This window comes from Morchella sextelata, assembly GCF_020137385.1.
Source record: "Morchella sextelata strain SCLS chromosome Unknown scls_12, whole genome shotgun sequence".
Classification (NCBI taxonomy): domain Eukaryota; kingdom Fungi; phylum Ascomycota; class Pezizomycetes; order Pezizales; family Morchellaceae; genus Morchella; species Morchella sextelata.
The window spans coordinates 762,751-782,864 of record NW_025408627.1 but is presented as its reverse complement, the minus strand read 5'-3'; the positions used below and the strand labels follow the sequence as shown (position 1 = coordinate 782,864).

At 55.7% G+C, this 20,114-nt stretch overlaps 7 protein-coding genes across 7 annotated transcripts; 2 read left to right on the top strand and 5 right to left on the bottom strand.

Moving 5' to 3' along the window:
- Positions 1-68: 68 nt before the first annotated feature.
- H6S33_002082 (uncharacterized protein) lies at positions 69-962 on the bottom strand (the record flags this gene model as incomplete). The annotated part of the gene is made up of 6 exons (XM_044833431.1): positions 69-88; positions 145-180; positions 265-275; positions 322-334; positions 414-528; positions 660-962. The coding sequence occupies 6 exons, from the start codon at positions 960-962 to the stop codon at positions 69-71; spliced, it is 498 nt and encodes a 165-aa protein (XP_044693225.1).
- A 1,083-nt stretch (positions 963-2,045) lies between these two features.
- On the bottom strand, positions 2,046-4,637 carry H6S33_002081 (uncharacterized protein; the record flags this gene model as incomplete). Its single annotated transcript, XM_044833429.1, has 2 exons — positions 2,046-2,873; positions 2,994-4,637. The coding sequence occupies 2 exons, from the start codon at positions 4,635-4,637 to the stop codon at positions 2,046-2,048; spliced, it is 2,472 nt and encodes an 823-aa protein (XP_044693224.1).
- A 1,045-nt stretch (positions 4,638-5,682) lies between these two features.
- On the bottom strand, positions 5,683-7,303 carry H6S33_002080 (uncharacterized protein; the record flags this gene model as incomplete). Its single annotated transcript, XM_044833428.1, has 6 exons — positions 5,683-5,738; positions 5,812-6,048; positions 6,119-6,382; positions 6,442-6,924; positions 7,001-7,088; positions 7,181-7,303. 6 exons carry the CDS (start codon positions 7,301-7,303, stop codon positions 5,683-5,685), a joined length of 1,251 nt encoding a protein of 416 aa, XP_044693223.1.
- A 1,803-nt stretch (positions 7,304-9,106) lies between these two features.
- Positions 9,107-12,193, top strand: H6S33_002079 (uncharacterized protein; the record flags this gene model as incomplete). The annotated part of the gene is made up of 4 exons (XM_044833427.1): positions 9,107-9,595; positions 9,662-9,841; positions 9,924-10,535; positions 10,628-12,193. 4 exons carry the CDS (start codon positions 9,107-9,109, stop codon positions 12,191-12,193), a joined length of 2,847 nt encoding a protein of 948 aa, XP_044693222.1.
- A 405-nt stretch (positions 12,194-12,598) lies between these two features.
- On the bottom strand, positions 12,599-13,410 carry H6S33_002078 (uncharacterized protein; the record flags this gene model as incomplete). Its single annotated transcript, XM_044833426.1, has 3 exons — positions 12,599-12,656; positions 12,719-13,293; positions 13,369-13,410. The coding sequence occupies 3 exons, from the start codon at positions 13,408-13,410 to the stop codon at positions 12,599-12,601; spliced, it is 675 nt and encodes a 224-aa protein (XP_044693221.1).
- Positions 13,411-14,452: 1,042 nt separating this feature from the next.
- H6S33_002077 (uncharacterized protein) lies at positions 14,453-15,483 on the top strand (the record flags this gene model as incomplete). The annotated part of the gene is made up of 2 exons (XM_044833425.1): positions 14,453-14,596; positions 14,653-15,483. 2 exons carry the CDS (start codon positions 14,453-14,455, stop codon positions 15,481-15,483), a joined length of 975 nt encoding a protein of 324 aa, XP_044693220.1.
- A 1,399-nt stretch (positions 15,484-16,882) lies between these two features.
- On the bottom strand, positions 16,883-18,651 carry H6S33_002076 (uncharacterized protein; the record flags this gene model as incomplete). The annotated part of the gene is made up of 6 exons (XM_044833424.1): positions 16,883-17,313; positions 17,384-17,820; positions 17,894-18,290; positions 18,378-18,462; positions 18,546-18,561; positions 18,629-18,651. The coding sequence occupies 6 exons, from the start codon at positions 18,649-18,651 to the stop codon at positions 16,883-16,885; spliced, it is 1,389 nt and encodes a 462-aa protein (XP_044693219.1).
- Between the last annotated feature and the right edge of the window lie 1,463 nt (positions 18,652-20,114).

Here is a 20,114-nt window from a genome sequence, read left to right as displayed (position 1 = left end):
ATATCCTGATTCCCCCCCACAGCGGCCTTCGCCAGCACCTTCTGGTATCACCCAATTCCAATTGCGCTTCAATTGGTTGGAATCCAACCTATTGCTTGGTCGATTAGCCCCGACTTGCAAACAAGATTTCTCCAAACTACACACCAGCCCAATCCCAAAGCTCCCCGAAAAGCAGCCCTACTATTTAACACCCCCCAAAACCAACCACCACCCAATCGAGTGATTCACTATGCATCACTCGCCCATCCATCCCGCCACCCCAACCAGTCTTCCTCCTAACCCTCACCCCACACTCATCAGCACCAAGGCCTCTCCGTCGACCTCCTAACCCTGCCTACTCCCCCCCCCACACACCCGTTAGCCCCTTCCCCCCCCTACCTCCCCCACAAAACACAAAGGACAAAGACACTCACCGTCCTTATGCCGCACGCCACTGGCAATCTCGCGCTCAATCTTGCGCTGCCGCGTCCGCCGGTTGCGCTCGTTGTTGAGCTGCCGCCGCTGCGCTTCTTGCGCGCTCATGTCGTCCTGTCCACACTATTAGCCACACCCGAACGGTAGGCGGAGACGGGGGATAGGGAGGGGGTGCAGTAGGTAGAGAGCTAGGGGTAGAGGGAGGGGGATAGCAAGTGGGAAGGGAGGCGGGGGAAGGGCCATACCCGCCGTGTGGTAGTCCGGATCTTGGCTGTGACCTTGGGGCGCGGGAGGCGGGCGAGGCGGGGGGTGGGGGTGGTGGTTTGTGGCGTCGGTGGTAGTAGTGGTGGTGGTGGCGGCGGAGATGGAGATGGAGGCTCTGCTTTCGGTGTTGTCGATGCTGGGTCTGGTTCTGGGTCTTGGGTGGTGGTGGTGGTAGCGGTAGTGGTAGTGGGAGGAGGATGGGGTCTGTCTTCAGGCTTGTTCTCAGGCTTGGGGGAGTGTGTTGTGGCCGTGGGGTCGTGGGTAGCTGTATCTGTATCTGCCATGATGATGATGATGGTGATGGGTGCAGCTTGGTTGTTGAGGTGTAGATGTGTAGCTAAGTTGTATAGGTTATGTTATAGGTAGAGGTAGAGGTAGAGATAGAGGTGTGTAGCTAGCTATCGAAGTCTCCAGAACTCGAGCTCGAGCTCTAGCAGCTCGCGTGTGTGCGTGCCCCCCTTACCACCACGCCGAGACCCAGCCAGCCAGCCAGCCAGCTCGCTAGCCAGTTGTACGTACCTGCATGTCTGCATGTCTGCATGCACACACACACACCGCGTCGACCGCATCATCCAGCATCACTCGACTGCGCTCTGGATAGATTCGTAAACTATATTATTTATTCGTACCGCTTTATTTTTTTTTTTCTACTCCGACCGACCGATTGACCGACCCGTAATAACAATAAGAGCTAATAACTATACCCGCGCGCCCCCCCTTACGCCACCAGCTACTACTACTACTACTACTACTACTCCCTAACTCCTGCTGCTACAGGAGGATAAACAAAGCAAAACGAATAAAAAAAAGAAATAAGAAAAAGAAGTAGAGAAGCCAGCCCAGAGTGTGCATCAGTCACACACCAAGGCGCCGCGATAGCAGCTTGCAAGCAGTAGTAGAAATAACCTGAATAATAAACAAGAAGCAGAGAATCGAAGAAAGGGGGGATAATAATACGGCACCTCGACGCACAAAAACGTACATATATTCAAAAGGAGGCGGGAGGGGGGGGGGGGGGGTAAGAAAAAGTAATAAAGTGGAAGGGGAAAAAAAAAGTTCGTCAATATCGTCAAGTCAGTAATAATAAGAAGAACACCGCAAAAAAAAAGGAACCAAACCCATCATAACCTAAAACAACGACTCCCACCAAAAACAAAATAAAAAAAAAGACCAATAAAAAAAAAGAAAGAAAGAAAGAGGCATAATTCACAGAGAAAAACCGGGTATGTTTATAAACCAAAAGTAAGGCGCAAACCATCACAAAAAAAAAAGGAGAAAAAAAAAGAAAAAATATAAAGGTACATATTGCACCCCACAAAAAAAGATAGCCCATCGATCGCCCCCCGCCAAAAAAAAACCCCCCACTACTACCTCTGCCCGCCCCTCGACTCCCACATCCTCCTCTCCAGCTTCTTATACACATCCGTCGCCCACGCCGCCACACGCTCCTTATCCGCCGCGCCATTCACACTCACATGCTCGACCGTATTCTCCATCAGCATCTTCAGCACCTCATAGCTGATATCGACCACGCCCTCCCTCACCGGCCGATACGTATCCGGGTTCAAAAACGGGTCATCATACGACAGCATCCTTGCGATCGTCGGCCGCTCGCCCTTGTCCCTCTGCAGACACCCGCTGATGGTAGCGACCAGCGACGCCGGCACGGGCGCGCCGCCAATGCCCGTGGCCGGGTAGTCGATGGCGTAGTTTGGGTCCGGGATGGCGTTGATCTTCTGGTACATTGACGTGAGGTGCGCAAAGGGCCCGCGGCCGTACGTCATCTGGTACAGTATGCAGCCCAGACTCCAGACGTCGCTGGGCGCGCCGAGCTTCATGAGGCGCGGGGCGCCGACGCTGGCCATGGCCTTGCCGGAGGCGGCGTTGATGTCCACGATGGCCTCGGGCGACATGTAGTTTAGGGTGCCGACCTGCGACTCGCGGTGGACGTTGACGGTGTCGTCGGCGATGGCGTTGGCGATGCCGAAGTCGATGAGCTTGAGGCGGCCCTGGACGACGAGGAAGTTGGCGGGCTTGAGGTCCGAGTGGATGATGTTGAGCTTGTGCACGGATTCGACGCAGAGGAGCATCTCGCGCCAGTAGTAGCGGATGAAGGAGATGTCCATCTGCGAGTCCTCGTTGTTGTGTCGCATCATGAGCACCTTTGCCAGATCGGTCTCGCCGCATTCCATCAACTGGTCCCCCCACCCAGAATTAGTCTCAGAAAACCATGCCGGCAGAAATGGAGTGAGGGGGTGAGGAGGGGGTTTGGGGGGGGGGGGGGGGGTCAGTGAGGGAGGGAGGGAGTGGCTTACCATAGTCAAGCACTGTTTACCATCATTAATCTCCCAGTCATACAACCTTACCACCCGATCCACATGCGCCAACTTCTTCAGCAGGTCGATCTCCCCCTTGTAACCCCGGATGGCCGACTCGCCGTCCTGCGCCGTAAACGTCACCTTCTTCATAGCGAGTATCTTGAAGTTCTCCGCCATGACTTTGTACACCTTGCTCGACCCGCCCTTCCCGATCGCGTCAAGGCGCCTGTACGGCTTCCCATTGACATGCACCACGGACCGCTGCTTCCTCGACGACTGCTGCGCCGCCGTCGCCGACGCCCCCGCGCTCGCCGTGACCGCCTCGAGCATCGACATTTTCGGCGGGGGCGGCGGGGGCGGCGGCCGCAGCGGCGTATTGTTGCTCTTCATCGACAGTACGTTTTTCCTTTCCGGCGACCCGGCTGCTGCTGTTGCTGCTGCCGCCAGAGTCGGAGCGAACGATTTGTACTCCTTTTCCTCCGCAGGAGACGGGGCGCGAGATGCTGCTGCGGAGACAACAGGTTTAATCTCCTCCGCGGCAAAACTCAGCCGCTTTGAAGCTGGCACGGTGGATGTGGGGCGCCGGAACGTGGGTGGCGGGGGCATGTTCTCCTTGTCCTTTGCTGCCAGAACCTGGGGCACAGCTGCTGCCGCCGCCGCCGCAACCGCCGCAGCCCGCAAGGAAGAGGAGCGCCTTGAAGTGTCTGGCGATCCGGACCGCATTTCCTCTGGGGTATTATTTGAAAACAGGCTCATTGAGCGCGGGTGCTGCTGCTGCATTGACGTCTCCGGACTCGATCTCCTGGACCTCCTCGACATCATCGAGAACGAGCCCTCGCCGACCGGCGTCTCCTCGCGCATACTCGTATTCCCGCCAAATCCCTTTGAGCTCGAGCCCGAGCTTGGCTCATCTATCTCCTTGATCTCTATCGGGTTATGCTCGCTCCCCGCATCCTCCACCGCATACCCCTCATACCCCTCCATATCCTGCGGGTCGCTCCCCCTCCGCGGGCCCCTCCTCGGCGGCCCCGCAAGCCCCCCCGCGAGCCCCCTCCCAGCGCGCTTCCACCGGCTCGCCGACGCCGTCGTGGACGGCTGCATCGTCATGGTCGGCTGGTTCGCGCTCGGCTTCGCAACACTCCCATAGTAGCTCTGGCCCTCCTCCTGCTTCAGCTCCTCCGAGTTCCCCGAGGACCCGCCCGAGCCCAGCACGCGCCGCGAATACCTCCCCGGCGCAGGCGTGACCAGCTCGCGAGCAGCGGCATAGTCGGGGCTGACGCTGCGGCGGTGCGTGTGCGGCTCCTCCATCATTGCGTCCCGCGCTGCCGGCGGCGGCGAGCGGTCCCAGCTGATGCGCTTCCGGGGGATGACCGACTCGACGCCGGGCATTGGGTCGGCGGTCGGCGTGCGCGATCCCCGGTCCGACTGCGACTCGGGGAAGTCGTTGAGCAGCATCTGGGCCAGCGCGCTGAGCTGCGGGGCCTTTCCGTCCTCCTCCTCGTCCTCGTCCGAGTCGTTCATTCGGCCAATTGAGAGCGGCGAGCTGCGGCGCGAGTGCGTGAGGTAGGAGCTTTGGCGTCGTTGTTTGGCGGGGCGGGTCAGTGCTGAGAGGGGGGAGGGGGTGGAGACGCTTGCTGACATTGATGTCATTTCTGGGCTGCTGCAGAGGTGCTGCTGCAAGTGGTTCTTTGTTGGGGGTGAAAGAGATATTTCCTTTAATTTCCTTTAATTTTTATTTGCTTTAATAATTAGATGAGAGATCGACTAGCGACATGTGGGTATATTCACGGGGTTAGCTAGTTGGAATAGCGATGCGGGGATGGATGGATGGATGGATGGATGGATGGATGGATGGCCGTGGTGGTGATGGTGGTGGAGTGGTGATAGTGGAGTGGTGATGGTGGAGTGGTGATGGTGGAGTGGTGATGGTGGTGTAGTGGTCGTGTAGTGGTCGTGGTCGTGTCGTGGTGAGTCGTCTGTTTGCTGTCTCTTCCTCTTCTTTCTGCCCGGGGAAAGAAAGAAAGAAAAGAAAAGAGCAGAAGCGAGAAATGGCCTTTTGGGTTTCTGGCTGCATTTCCTTTGTTTACGTCTCGCTTGAGTGGCCTGCAACGGGCACGTCCCCCGTTGCCGCAGCAACACTCACACTCACACTCACTCTCACACTCACACTCACACTCACACTTCGCTACTGCAGAGAGAGTCTGTTCTGCCCCACCATCGCCCCCAATCCACGCCCACTCAACACGTGCGGTTTCTGCTGGCTGCTGCACAGTCTGCACTGCACTGCACTTGGATCGAGAGAGAAAAAAAAACCTGGGCACGAAAAGAACAACTCATAAAGCCTAGCTAAAACAAGACAGCCAGAATCGCTAAATGACTGTGACCATAAACACTAAAAACATGCCATGCCATGCTCTCTCATCTACTTCTAGCTCTACCTAAATCTGATGATGAATTTTATCTCGGGGGGGACATAAACATCTCAAGTGAATCCTTTTCTTTTAGATTACAGAGCGAGTATCATTATTGCTGCTCCCAGCACTCCACTTGCAGTAAGCAATTGCAAAGGGGGCGGGTGCTGTTCCGAACAAACGTAAAAAGTAAAAAAAAAAATGACCGATGCGCACCCCAGCACGTAGCGTCTGTTTGCCTACCGCGTGCTACCTCCCTCTCCCTCTCCCTCCTACTAATACTCCGCTTCATGCCCCTCCACAGGACTGTCCATCGCAACCTCCTCATAATCTACCCACCCCCCCAAAAAACCACATCAGTACCCCAACTCCCTCATATCAAGACAGCCCGGGGGTCAACTCACCTCTCTCCAGCGCCGCCAGATCCTCCCTCGCCTCCGAGAACTCGCCCTCCTCCATCCCCTCGCCCACATACCAATGCACGAACGCGCGCTTCGCATACATCAGGTCGAACTTATGGTTGAGCCGCGACCACGCCTCCGCGATCGCCGTCGTGTTGGACAACATGCTCACCGAGCGGTCCACGGACGCCAGCTCGCCATTGGGCACCGACATTGGCCGCTGGCAGTTGATGCCGAGTTCTGCATTAAAGAGTTTCCATAATTAGTGGGGGGGTTTCCAAGATGAGAGTGTGTGACGGATTGAACATACTGAAGCCGGTGGGACACCATTCAACGAGATTGAAGCTGGCACGCGCCTTTATGGAGGCGACGGCGAGGCTGCAGTCGCGGGGCACGACGTCCCCGCGGTAGAGCAGGGCGACGGCCATGTATTTGCCTTTGGCGGGGTCGCAGACGACCATCTGGTTGTGCGGTTCGAAGCATTGGAAGGTCAGCTCAGAGACTTTGAAGGACTCGTGGGAGCTCCTGGATGCGGAGATGACGGGTGCATAGCTGATCAATGGGTAGTGAATACCTGGAGATCTCTGTGGTCAGTAACTTGCTTGGTGCTGATAGAGTGAAGGATCTATTTACGCGGATAAGGCACCAAGTTCGTCTGGAACTCGCCCAGGTCCACATTCAGATGCCCGTCGAATCTCAGCGACGACGTGATGGACGACACCACCTGCGCAATCAAGCGATTCAACGAATCATGGTCCGGGCGCGGGATGTCCAGGTTGCGCTTGCAGATATCGTAGACAGCCTCATTATCGACCAAGAACGTGCAGTCGGCATTCTCGATGGTGCTGTGCGTCGACAGGACCGCATTGTACGGCTCCACCACGGCCGTGCTCGTCTGCGGCGCGGGGTACACTGCGAACTCGAGCTTCGACTTCTTCGCAAAGTCCGCCGAGAGGCGCTCCAGCAGCAGCGCGCCGAAGCCGGAGCCAGTGCCGCCGCCGAAGGAGTGGAAGACGAGGAAGCCCTGCAGGCTGGAGCAGTTTTCGGCTACGCGGCGGATGCGGTCGATCACGTTTTCGAGGATCTCTTTGCCGATGGTGTAGTGGCCGCGGGCATCTAGATGGAGCACCCAAAGCGTCCCCGTTAGCAGTTTTTGGTCTCGTCTTGCTACCTAGCGAATCGTTCTATTTACAGTTGTTGGCCGCGTCCTCTTTCCCGCTGACCAGGAGGTCGGGGTGGAACAGCTGGCGGTAGCGACCAGTCCGGATCTCATCAATGGGCTGCAGTAGACCTGCATTAGCAGCAGTAACTATCTCATATTCACCCAGCAGCAGCAGCAGCAGCAACAGCTAAGAACAAACAAAAAACCGACCGAGGGATCCAAGTCCACGAAAATGGACCGAGGCACGTATTTCCCATTCCCGGCCTCCGAGAAGAACGTCTCATTTGAGCCACCACCCTCTGCGGTTGTGTTTGGGTCTGGACGGCCATCCATCCCCAGGCCATGTTCCAGGAGGTATCTGGAGCAGCACACACACGGGGGAGTTATGAAGTCAACCCACGGAGCAGGAGAGGAGATGAGAGAGAACTGTGGGGGGGGAAAGAAGTTAGAGCGTACAGTTCCCACGCACTGTTCCCTAGCTGCACACCGGCCTGGCCGACGTGGACGTGGAGGATCTACGGAGGTGAGAAGAGTTGAGGTTAGATGACGGTGCGTGCGTTATTATTATTATTGGTATTATTATCAAGCCAGGGATCAGAATGAATGGGAAAGATCCGATCATGGGCAGCAGCATCATAAGCGACACGATATGCGAGGATATGGAGAGATAGATAGATAGATAGGACGATCGTTGGTCAGGGAATGTGGAATTAGAACTAGAATTGGAAAAACAGCTTGCTTACTTCACCCCTCATTATTGCAGAATCTAATATGGAGAGGAGTCGTTATTTAGAAAGAAAAATGAGGAAAAATTCGGAGAGGAAGAAATGTCAGAATTTTTTAATTGTATGACAAGACAGAACTGGAATAGAGGAGTTGAGAGGATGATGGATGATTGAGTAGAAGGGAACGGGGAGGCTTGGCATTCTGCGTTGTTTAGAGGAATCGACGAGTCGTATCCAAGCGCAAGCCCTTGATGTGGTGTGGTCCCTGTCAGATATGACGCAGGGAGAGGAGAGAGACAAAGAAAGACCAGCCAAACAGAACCCACCAAGCAGCCTTGATTTATCTTCGCCCTTCATCTGGAGTTGAAGGTTAGAGAGCCTTCATCGGACCTATTCATCGGATAAATCAAGGTGCCTCTCTCTCTTTTTTGTGGCTTTCGAGGCACATGTCTCGGCAGGGGGAGACAGCCCGGAATCAACCTCTCCCGGCGTTGGTGGACCTGACTGGACCCTGTCGACATCCACAACGGTTTCCCGTTTTCCAACTTCCAACCTTCCAACCTCCATCCAGCGGCCGGTCCATCGAACGCCCTCCGCTGTTGCAGCCAGCAGGCACATCTGGTCTCTCCCTACCACCACCCAAAAACCGGGATCTACAAACCTTATGACGACAGTGGCGTCATACTTAACCCAAAGGGTCTCCGCCTGTCTGTACCATTTCAGAACTTTTCAATGATCATCACTATTTCTATTCCCTTTTGCTTTAACCCCCCACCAAATCTGCTCCTCCCGATTGTGCTCCAGTTGCACACAGAATTGCTGTCTGTACATCAGTGCCTGATGGGGAGCCTTCCGGCGGGAAGAGGTGAAAAAAATCCAAAATAATGCAACTAGGTACTCTAATTCTCAACAAGTCCCGCGTCTCCCCTGAATATACAGACCCCGTCCACATCCACTACGCGTTTCTATTAGAAATGCCTGCATCTCATTTCCCCAGACCATCTACCTTTGTAAAAGTATCGAGTAGAGTAACTCTGCTAATAATGGATATGGCTGGTATAGCTTGGGAGATTTCAGAACGCTCTACTCTACTCTACGAGCTAGTAGGGTATAAAGACGGGACCATGTCCTTCGTCCATGTACATAGCAAACCAAAACATCACTAAACAAAAAAACCCAATCTCAATTCCCATCTATCTTGAAATTCAAACTAGTGATCCTTGGGTTGATCTCCTCTGATCCCTAAACCAGTCGCTTCCTATCTTTCCCTTCTTGTTCCCTGCTATATTTCGTTATAATTGCGTCGACGAAGCGGCCCCTCCGGAAGCCGATACTTCTCCGATTGTTTCTTCTTATTTATACAGCATACTTCAATGCATACTAGAGTTTGACACTCCCACCACCCACCGCAATGTCGACCCCCATGCACGAAATCCCCGAGCCCTCCTACCCCGAGTTCGGCCCGCCAGGCAGCTACCAATCCCACTCACGGCCCACCACCACCACCACCCCACACCCGCACCCCTCCGACGAGCACACCTACACCGACTCACCACTCACCCGGCACCAGCTCCACGACCTGCGGCCCACCACGGGCACCACCGTCTCCGACGACCTCAACCCGCACCGCCACGTCTCGCAGTCCCGAAAACGGGAGGAGAGCCACCGACTCGACGACGACCTAGAGCTACTGAAGGCGGAGCGCGTGGTGACGAATGCGTCGGCCACGGGGCTGGACAGAAGCAGGAGCAGGAGACACCGCTCCAGGTCCAGGGTCAGCGAGGTGGTGGACCCCGTCGACGATTTTGATATTGCCACGAACCCGGTGCACGACAATGGCAAGGGCGTGTGGCGGCCGCCGGAGAAGCCGCAGAATGGGTTTGCGCAGTTTATGAAGACTGTAAGTACCGAAGAATTGATGTTCTTGAAAATCCCAATGAATTGTAGCTGATAATTTTCCGGAAAGGTTCATGAATCATCGGTTATCATTCGGTATTTCACGTATATCATTCCGCTGGTGCTGATATTACTGATCCCCCTGCTCTTGGGGGGATTGGTGTTTCATGAAGCTGCAGTGGGTGATGTGTATCTGATGTGGTTCATGGTCTGGCTCGAAGTAGTCTGGCTCTCCCTCTGGGCCGCACGAGTAAGTACTCCACACCCCCCCCCCCCCCAATTCCCCCATATAACCCGAAATTGGGCTTTCCAATGCTAACACCCCGCCCTAGATCATCGCCAAATGCCTCCCCTACCTCTTCTCCCTCCTCACCAGCGTCTTCACCAACAACAGCAAAAAATGGAAAGACATGGCGCGCATGCTCGAAGTGCCCGCAACGCTCTTCTTCTGGTGGCTGGCCATCTTCGTCTCCTTCCTCCCCACCATGACCAACCACCACAACAACGGCGACAAGTCCACACGCTACTGGGAGAACCGCGCCAACATCGTTCTCCTCTGCTTCTTCGTCGCCACGGTGCTCAACTTTGCCGAGAAGATCATCATCCAGCTGATCGCCATCTCCTTCCACCAGCGCACCTACGAGGACCGCATCGAGCTCAACAAGTTCCAGATCGGCTCGCTGGCGAAGCTGTATGCCTACTCGAAGCAGTTTGAGAAGGAGCGCGACCTGGACGAGAAGCGGGACTCGAACCTGGCGAGTGGCGTGCGGACGCCCCTGGTGAGGCTGCAGCAGGCGAGGGCCGGCGCGCAGAAGACGTTTAATCGCGTCGGCGATGTGTTTGGGAAGGTGGCCGGCGACTTTACGGGGAAGCAGGTGTCGAAGAGTACTTCGCCGCAGCAGGTCGTGCTCACGCTGCTGTACACCACCGAGGGGAGCCAAGCTGTAAGTTTGATCATTGACCCTATATAACACACCGTCATTATATGTATGATATATCATTACCCATAACTAACACATCTCCCCTCTCCCAATAGCTGGCCCGCCGCCTCTACCGCACCTTCATCCGCGACGGCTGCGAAAACGTCCTAGCCGACGACCTCAAGCACGCCTTCTCCTCCGAAGACGAAGCCGACGCCGCCTTCGTCATGTTCGACCGCGACCTCAACGGCGACATCTCGTGCGAAGAAATGGAGCTCGCCTGCGTCGAGATCGGGCGCGAACGCAAGGCCATCGCCGCCTCGCTCAAGGACCTCGACAGCGTCATCGGCAAGCTCGACGACGTGCTCACGTTCATCGTCGCCGTCATCGTGGTCCTCGTCTTCCTCAGCCTCATCTCAAAGTCCACCGCCAACGTGCTCACCTCCGCCTCCAGCGCCGTGCTGGCGCTCAGCTGGCTCTTCTCGGCCACGGCCCAGGAGTTCCTCGCGAGCATCATCTTCGTCTTTGTGAAGCACCCGTTCGACGTCGGCGACCGCGTCGACATCTACAACACGGGCGCCGGCACAATCGACACCTTCTTCGTCAAGGAGATCGCACTGATGTACACGGAGTTCAAGAAGCTCGAGGGGCACGTCGTGCAGGCGCCAAACTCCCTCCTCAACACGCTCTTCGTGCTGAACATGCGGCGGTCCGGCGGCCTCGCCGAGGCCATCCCCGTGGTGTGCAAGTTCGGCACCTCCCTCGAGCAGATCGAGGAGCTCCGCGAGCGCCTGCTCGCCTTCGTCACCGCCGAGAAGCGCGAGTACCAGCCCAAGATCATCACGGAGCTGCGCGACATCCCCGACATGCACAGCGTCAAGCTGAACGTGGTCTTCTTCTACAAGAGCAACTGGCAGAACGAGCTGGTGCGCCTGCAGCGCCGGAACAAGTTCATGTGCGCGCTCATGGTGGCCGTCGACGAGGTCGGCATCGAGTCGCCGAACATGCGCTGGCCCGGGCAAAAGAGCAGTCACCCCGTCTTCCTCCAATCCGTCAACAACGACCAGCTGCAGCAGTCCGTGCTCGACCGCGGCGCCGGACCAGATAAACAGGACGGCGAGTACCGCCCCTTCATCCCCGGCGGCGGTGGAACACCATCCGGCGGCATCCTCCGCCCAGACCACAACCTAGACCTCACGCGCAGCACCAGCCTCGGCCGCTCCTCCAGCCGCAGCGGCAACAAAAAGGTCGACTTCTCACTCGGCGTGAAGGACATCGCGTCCTCCGACGACTCGGGCGACGTGTTCGAGGACCGGCGCAAGCAGCAGCACATCCCGATGGTGAAGGTGCTCGAGGAGCGGGAGCGCGAAGAGGCGGCAGAGGCGGCAGAGGCAGAGGCGGAGCTGGCGCGGACGACGTCGCGCAGCAGCTCAGAGTACCGCGGGGAGGGGGTCCAGCGCCGCAGGGCGGGGAGCGCGGGGGGCAGCGTGGTGAGCCATCAGAATAGGTTTTTTGGCGCGAGGAAGAGGAGTGTAGATGTGGAGGCGGGGAGTGCGCAGGGGCCGGTGGACCGCGGGAGGCTGAGTGTGGATTATCAGAGGCCGGGGTCGGGCGCGGGGGCGAGCGCAATGAGGGCGAGTGTGGAGTCGGGGGAGGAGGAGGTGGGGGTGCGGAGGTTGTAGGTGGGGGTTAACTCTGGGGCTCTGGACTCGATGTCTACCGAACTGCAGCTGAGGAGGTTAATGGTTTGTATTAAATTAGATTTTTATTATTTCTATTATATTATAGCTTGTTGGTACTTCTGTACGAGTCTTTTTGTTTTCATTGACGGAATGAGTATACGAGATCTTTCTTGTATGTAAATAAGTCTTGCTTCTAAATGTATTATATTTTTTTATTTATTTCTCATTTCATTTCTAGTCAGTCAGCTAGCAGCTCAGCGCTTTGGCGTGTGATACGTTATGGAATATAAATGACCAGCGCCTCCACGGATATCTATCATACACCCACACCCACAATACAATGCCCAAGTCCCACTCCCCACAAAACCCAAAGTCCCCCCTTTCCCCAAACGCCCCCATTCCCATCTATTTATTATGTATCAAAAAGTCCCTAATCCCCGTCCACGTCTCCGCATTATCATACCTATCACACCCACATTAGCAACCCAACTCCCCACAGCCAAAACCAGCACAAGGAATACCCACAAATACACCATACTACTCCTCATACTCCCCTGCACCGCCTCGGGATACCACCTAAACAACCACATAACCATCGCCCAACTCCCGCCCGCAAACAGCGGCCACGCCACCCTCCCCACCCTCTCCCTCGCCTTCTCGCCCCTCACCACGCCCAGCGGGCCATCACTCACCGTCAGCTTCGCCAGCGCCAGCACCACCCTCGCAAACACATACACCACGATCTGCATATTGACACTATTACCACTACCGCCGCGGCCAAACACGACATAGCCGCCCAGCGCGCCGGCCACGAAGCTGTCGGCGCTGCGCTCCTTGCCCGTGGGGCTGACGTGCCGCAGCGCCAGCATGGCGGTCTTGTAGAGCGTGACGAACAGGCCCAGGTTCATGGCGTGCGTGCGCGTGGCCGTGAAGATCTGCGAGGCCTTGGAGCGCAGGGTGCCGGAGCGGAAGAGGAGCACCATGACGAGGGCGTGGGGGAAGCGCACTTTGGTGCCGTAGACGAGGCCGTTGCGGAGGCCCTTGAGGATTGTGAGGAGGTCATGGTTGCGGGGGTCGAGGAGGAAGGTGGTGATTGTTTCCTGGTGGGGGGTTAGTTTGGTTGGGTGGAGGAGGGGAAGGGGGGTGGGGAGGGGAGGGGAGGGGAGGGGAGGTACCTGGAGGGCTTGAAGCTTTGAGGGGGCTATAGGGGCGGCCATGGCGTCTGTGGGGGGGGGTGGAGTCTACTGTGTACTGTCCTGAGGGGTTTCTAGATAGCAAGGTGTTGGAGTAGTCTGAATACGAGACGCGTAGAATAGAGACGAGACGTAGAATACAGAGACGTAGATATAGCTGTAGACGTATATAGGTGTATAGACGTAGATGTAGAGGTAGAGAAAGGAGCGCAGCGGGTGTGGGGAAACCTAGCTTCCCTCCCGGGCCAGATCCGGTGTCGGGGGACAGACACAATCCAGAAGATGGCTTGCTCCACCACATGTCACAGCTCGGCCCACTCGGCTGCGGTTGCGGTTGCGGTTGCGGCTCTCTGCGAAGCTTGGTTGCATGTGACAGAGAGACACAGAATTTAAACCCGGGCACAGACAGACACACAGCGATGTGAGGTCATCGCAGAGCGGTCGTTGGCACTGGCGGGGAAGTGAGCGAGTGAGCGAGTGAGTCTTGGAATATCACTCGACTACATGAGATGGGCTGAGTGAGGAGCCATGACGGAGGAGGAGGAGGGGGTTATATGCACTGGGTAATTGGTGTGCATTACCATGGGTACTGTACGGCAGTGCGTGTTCCAACGGCTATAACAAGACCTATGTAGCTATTGGGTGAGATCGAGAAGAAAGACGATGATGATGTTAACAGGACTGCTAGCTAGAGTTTCCAGCGTTATACGACATTATTGAGGACAGGCCATAATTATACAAGTCCACGGTTCAGGTAGTGTACGTAGCTCATGACATGCACTGGGCATTCTGCGGACGGTGCGCATATTGTGTGGCCAGACACAGCCTATTTGGAGGCATATTAATCATTTACTCATCTATCTACTCGGTGATAATTCCTCACAACCATACATGTAATTAAAGGTCTCTCACGATGTCTCGAGTGTCAATGATCACGCCCCCCCGGATTTCCACAACTTAATGCTGGATGACTAAGAAACCCACTCCATGCGCAAATCCAAATCTACAAACTTAGCAAAAACGCCTGCAACCAACCAACCCCGCCGCCAGCCAGACCAAACCCGCAATGTCCTTCAAATTCAACTTTTCCACCGGCGGCGACAGCGACAGCGACGATGACACCCCCATGACCGCCGCACCCGCCCCCGCCCCCGCCGCACCCACAGCCGCCCCTACCACGCCCGCGCAGCACCACACACTCGCCTCACTAGTGCGCCCTCTCCCTCCCCCCCCCCCTCCACAACCCCCACAGCTAACACCTGCCAGATTAGCACACTCCCCCAGAACATCTCCTACACCACCCTGCATCCCACCCCCCACATCCGCCTCCCCCGCCGCGAGCTCTACGATGTCCGCATGCAGCTCATGTCCGAAGACCCACTCTCCACCTCCACCACCCCAAACGCCCTCATCGGCACCTCCGACATCCACACCTCCGTCTACGAGGGCGGCCTCAAGTCCTGGGAGTGCTCACTGGACCTCGTCCAGCACCTCTTCAGCACTCCGCTGACACCCACCCCTACCCGCGTCCTCGAGCTCGGCTGCGGCACGGCGCTGCCGTCACTACATCTCTTCCAGGCGGCACTGGTCAGTGGCACGCCTTGCAGCTTCACACTCGCAGACTACAATGTGGATGTGCTGCGGCTGGTGACGCTGCCGAATCTGCTGCTGGTGTGGTGCATGTTGCGCGCTGGGGCAGCGTGGGAGGATGAAGGGGATCTGGAGGTGACGCAGGAGCTAGTGGACGAGTTTGTGGCGACGCTGGAGAGCCGTGGGGTGGGTGTTGAGTTTGTGAGTGGTGGGTGGGGGGAGGGTATGTTGGCGCTGTTGGGGGGTGCTAGGTTTGGGCTGGTGTTGGGGTCGGAGACGATTTATTCGCCGGCCACGTTGGGGCTGTTTACGGATGTGCTGTTGGGGACCGTGGAGGAGGGAGGAAAGGGTTTAGTGGCGGCAAAGAGGATATATTTCGGGGTTGGTGGAGGCGTGGGAGAGTTTCTGGAGGTAGTGGAGGCGAGGGGGGGGTGGGTGACGAGGATGGTGAGGGAGGAGAAGGAGGTGGGCGTGGGGAGGTGCGTGGTGGAGGTTGTGAGGAAGTAGGTGGATGGCTGAATAGATAAATAGATGGGTGGTTGTAAATATTGCAATTCCAGGGAGTTATGGGACCAAAAGCTGAGCTTTCATTTAACTAGTACTAATTCTCGTCGTCGTTAGTAGTAATCCGGGGTAACAAATAGACAGAGCAATGGGGGAAACCGTTAATATGATAGTAGTGTGTAGAGTAAGGAACATAGAACGCCAAAACCAGCCAGGATAATAGAATTAACTTTTCGCCCATCGATGGGGCAAATCTCAATCCATCCGTCGATATTTTCCGAATTGGCCACAAACTGTTTACAAGATGGAGCCAGATTGCCGTCGGGGTGCCAGTTTCGGGGGGGTGCTTGAATACTAGCACGTGTTGAAAAAGTTGGACGAGGGCGAGACAGAATGAGGGCGAGACAGTTAAGTGACTTGATTCTGATCTCGACAAAGAAACTAACTAGCTATATGGTCACGGATCGGACAACTGTCATTAGACAGCTGTCTTCGACATGACAAGGACAGGTCTCGACATGACAGATCACCCGTACCCGTTCGACATCATTTGAAAAGCCAAATATCCAACAGCACGGGCTTTAATAATTAATGAATTAAACAAAAAAAAAAAAAAGCACGGGCTTTAATATCTACGAGTGATACTTGATGATTATAAAATTATACGCCAACCACCTCCCCTCCCGCGGGTATATACGAGTGACTTTCTATGATTCCCCTCCCCCCTCCCTTTCTCCCCACCATACATGTGCCGACAACCCATAGCTTCATGGCACAGCTCACTCTCACTAATTTTAACGCCTTCATACAAGAGAGGTTTACGGGTTGTTTCACCGATACCTAGCTAGTTGCTACCTGCTCCGCCCAGTCTATCAAAAGTTGTTTCGTTAGCATAAGTGAAAATGCACCTCTCTGGGTAGCTATAGGACGTTTGCCGAGGTCGAATCCTCACGGTGCTTGTTTTTTGTTCAATTTTTATTTTTAGCTGCGGGGATAGTAGAGCTCGAGCTAGGTGGATAATCTATTTTACCACTACACACTGCCCAACACATTCCTTTACAGGCCCTCACTCCCTCTCCAGCAGATTCCTAGTGATTCTCCTCGGTGTGCAGGATCGAACTATGAAGTAGTATACCGCGTAAAAGTACAGGTTAATAATTACCAAATTTCGTATCTAATATACTCCGCGCCCCCCCCCCTTGCCCCGTAAAAATAGGTGCGTACACGATGGCCTCGTGTTTGCTCACTGACAGACCCGTTCCCAAAAGAAAAGATAGTAAGATAAAGGGACATAAAAACCGAGTAGAGAAGAAAAGAACCGAAAAAAAAGAAAAAAAGAAAAAAAAAACCGCTATAACTAAAGAGAAAAAAAAAGCACCCTCACCCCCCCCCCCCTCTTACACTACCTCTTCCCCCCCGCCGCCCTCCTCTTCAGCCACTCCGCAATCTGCTCATGCCTCGTCACAAACATGCACCTCTTCGCCACACTCTTCCACTTGAGCACGCCCAGCTCGCCCGCATACCTCGCCACGTCCTCAAAGTCCTGCGCCGTCGTAAAGTCCTTAAACAGGAAGCCCTGCGTCGCCTTCATTCGCTCGCCCTCAATCTGCCACAGGCGGATCTGGTCGACGACGGTGGGCGGGAGGATGACGAGGTTCTTGCGCATCTGCGGGTGCGCGTGCACGGTCAGGTAGCTGATGATCTGGTCGGCGGTGATGCCCATCTTAATGGCTTCTTGGATGGAGTGGCGGGAGATGCGGCCCGAGACGAGGTTGGGGAAGCGGGTGGTGAGGCGGACGAAGAGGTTTAGGACTGCGATTTGTAGCGGGGAGTCTGTTTTTTGTGTTAGCACTACTACTGCTGCTGCTGCTGCGCTGGTAAGGGGGGGGGGGGGGGGTCATACTGGTGTAGGCGTAAACGCGGTAGTTCGTCTCAACAATGACAAAGCCCTTCCCGCCATCATCGGCCTTATCCGCGCCCGTCGCCACCTCCATCGTCTGACTCGCGCTACGCAAGCCGCCGCTCTCACTCGTCAGCGTCGTAGCTAGGCGCGTGGGGTAGAAGCGGTCTGAGGAGGCCTTTCGCTGATACACGATACCGTAGTCGCGCATGTCCGTGAGCATGGTGCGCTGCGTGAGCGTCAGCGTGTCGACGGCGTATGCCTGCCCGAGCTCCAGCGAGCCAAGCATCAGGAAGAAGTGCAGCACGTCCGTCTTCTCCATCTTGAGGTCCTCGGCGTAGTCCAGGTACTGGATCAGTAGTGCCCAGATCTGGGAGTTGCCTTCCTGGAGGAGGAAGGAGAAGCCGTTCTTTGTGATTGTTGCCTGGGTGCCCTTGCCTCTGCTGCTGTTAGCCTTGTCCTCCGGGTACGTGGGGTGGGGAAAGAGAAGGGGGGGGGGGGGGGGTGTCATACTGCCGCTCCATCAGCTTCCCGATACACAGCAGCTCAATGACGCCATCGCCGGGCTTCGTGTCATTGTGCGTGCCCACCATAAAGTGCAGGATGCTCTCAAACTTCTTCTGCGCATACTCGTCGAGGAAGGCCACCGTGACGTTCTTCTTGTCGGGCGTGTTGCACGGCACACCAAACGAGTGGTGCGACCCGCCGCCCGTCAGCGCCAGACGAAAGTTCTTCTTGAACACGGGGTCGAGGCTGATGCCATCCGCGGCCTCGGCGATGATGTGCAGTCGCCGCAGCTTGCTGAAGGCGTCTTCGCGCTGACGGTGTGATTCGGGCCGGATCAGCGCTTCGAGGTCTGCCAGGGGGATAGGCTTGTCATTGTAGAGGAGAGTGGTCACTATCACTTTGGCTGTTGGGGGAGTTAGTGCTGCTGAGTTTGGGGGGGGGGTGGGGGGTGGGGGGTGAGAGGCACCCCCGGGTGGGTGAGTGCGCGTACCTAGGTTTGGGAGCATGCGGCGGAAGATGGCGAGGGAGGTTGCGGGCTGCTGGTACAGGCGGCGGAACGTTATTGGAGGGAGGTTCTATAGCGGTGTCAATTCCATCTCAACTCATTCACAAATGACTTCCTGCTCGCTCGACGGCACCCCCGAGAAAACCGACTGACCTCCAAGTAGCTGAATCTGCAGAGGGCGTTAGCTGTGTGCGCGAGCCCTGCCAGTGAGTGGGAGCTGCACGGGAGAGACTTACCCTCGAATGTTTCCGCCCGACATTGTGGGAGTTCGCGAGCTGTAGAATCGCCTTTAGAGCTCCAGCTTTCTTGACGGGCGGCGGCGGAGGTAACTATGGCTGTGTGACAGAGAGCTTGGGGGCTGCCAGTTACCCGGAGGTGATGGTTAGGTAGGAGGTGGCTTGGCAGGGACGGTGTTGAGTGGTGTTGTGAGTCCGCAATGGAGGGTAAGTCGTGAGTGAAATGCAGAGTGTGAGTGAGTTGTGGTGATGATGGTGGTGGTGGTTGTAGCTTGAGTGCGAGTGAGAATTCAGACAGCGCGGGTGGCAGGGCAGGTTGATCATTGGCTCCACGTGACTGGTCGTTAATTACGGATGACTCGACCGTGCTGTGTGCTATGTGATGTGATGTCTGGACGTTTTGGTACGTTGTGTGCACTTCATGCAGCTTCTGGGTCTTCTTGATATCGAGGTGATTCCATGTGCTAAAGTGGAGATGCGTGGGCTGGAGAATTTCGGTGCGAGTGATGGCTGGTGATTCGTCGATCAGCCAGCTTCGATCCCGCCTCTAGTTGATGCTGCGAATAGGACAGGCGCGGCATTCTTCTTCCGGAGAGAATGACCTCACCACTGTACTCTAGAGAGAGGGTATCGCGCAGCCAGCCCCGGATATCCCCATCCATTCCTGTGACCCTGATCTTAGAGTACATGAAGGTATGAGGTATATACCTACATGTAGGCTAGGAGCTCCATCTCCCCATCTCCTCATCTTCCCATCTTCCCATCTCCGCATCTCCCCATCTCCGCATCTCCTACTCCCTCCCGCTCCCTGCCCTCCCACTCCATGATACGTAGGTGATGTTTCATGACACATAACAACCACCATAGATAGCTAGAGGTCGTGCTACAGCAGACTCTAAAGTATAGCTATATATATTAGTCTCATTTAATACTAACCGCGCAACATTTCTATCTAGATGATATCCCCCCTCGGGAGATCTCGAGAGATATCACATGTCCTTCGATTGATGGCTGAAGATGATCATGATGGGGTCGCTTCCTCGGCAAGTCGTGGGGTTACATCACGCGCTGGGCTCAGGGTCTTTCGCGATCGTTGCCCCTCCATGTGAATTGCGGTGTGTGCCCCTATATATACTCTCATATAACCTCCAAATTAGTCTCGTATCCAGCCCTTCTACCGGAGGGGCTGGAGTTTTATTATTCTTCCGACCCTTGGTGAACGTCGGAGAGAAGCTGTCGGAAGTCGGGCCCAATTTAGTACATACGGAAAATAAAGCCTTTTCAGCTTCCGACATTAAAATTAAGGTTTAGAGGCTGATACCACATTTCAGCTAGACCCCGACATAGGAAATGGAGAGCGTCGGGGTTTTTTCCCGACATTTTTCGGAAAGTTGCAGCAGGTTTCATAATACTAGGCTCAGTGAAGCGTCGTATCACATAGTAGGAATCTTCAAGCTATTACCTCTCTAGGTAATTTCCATAGCCT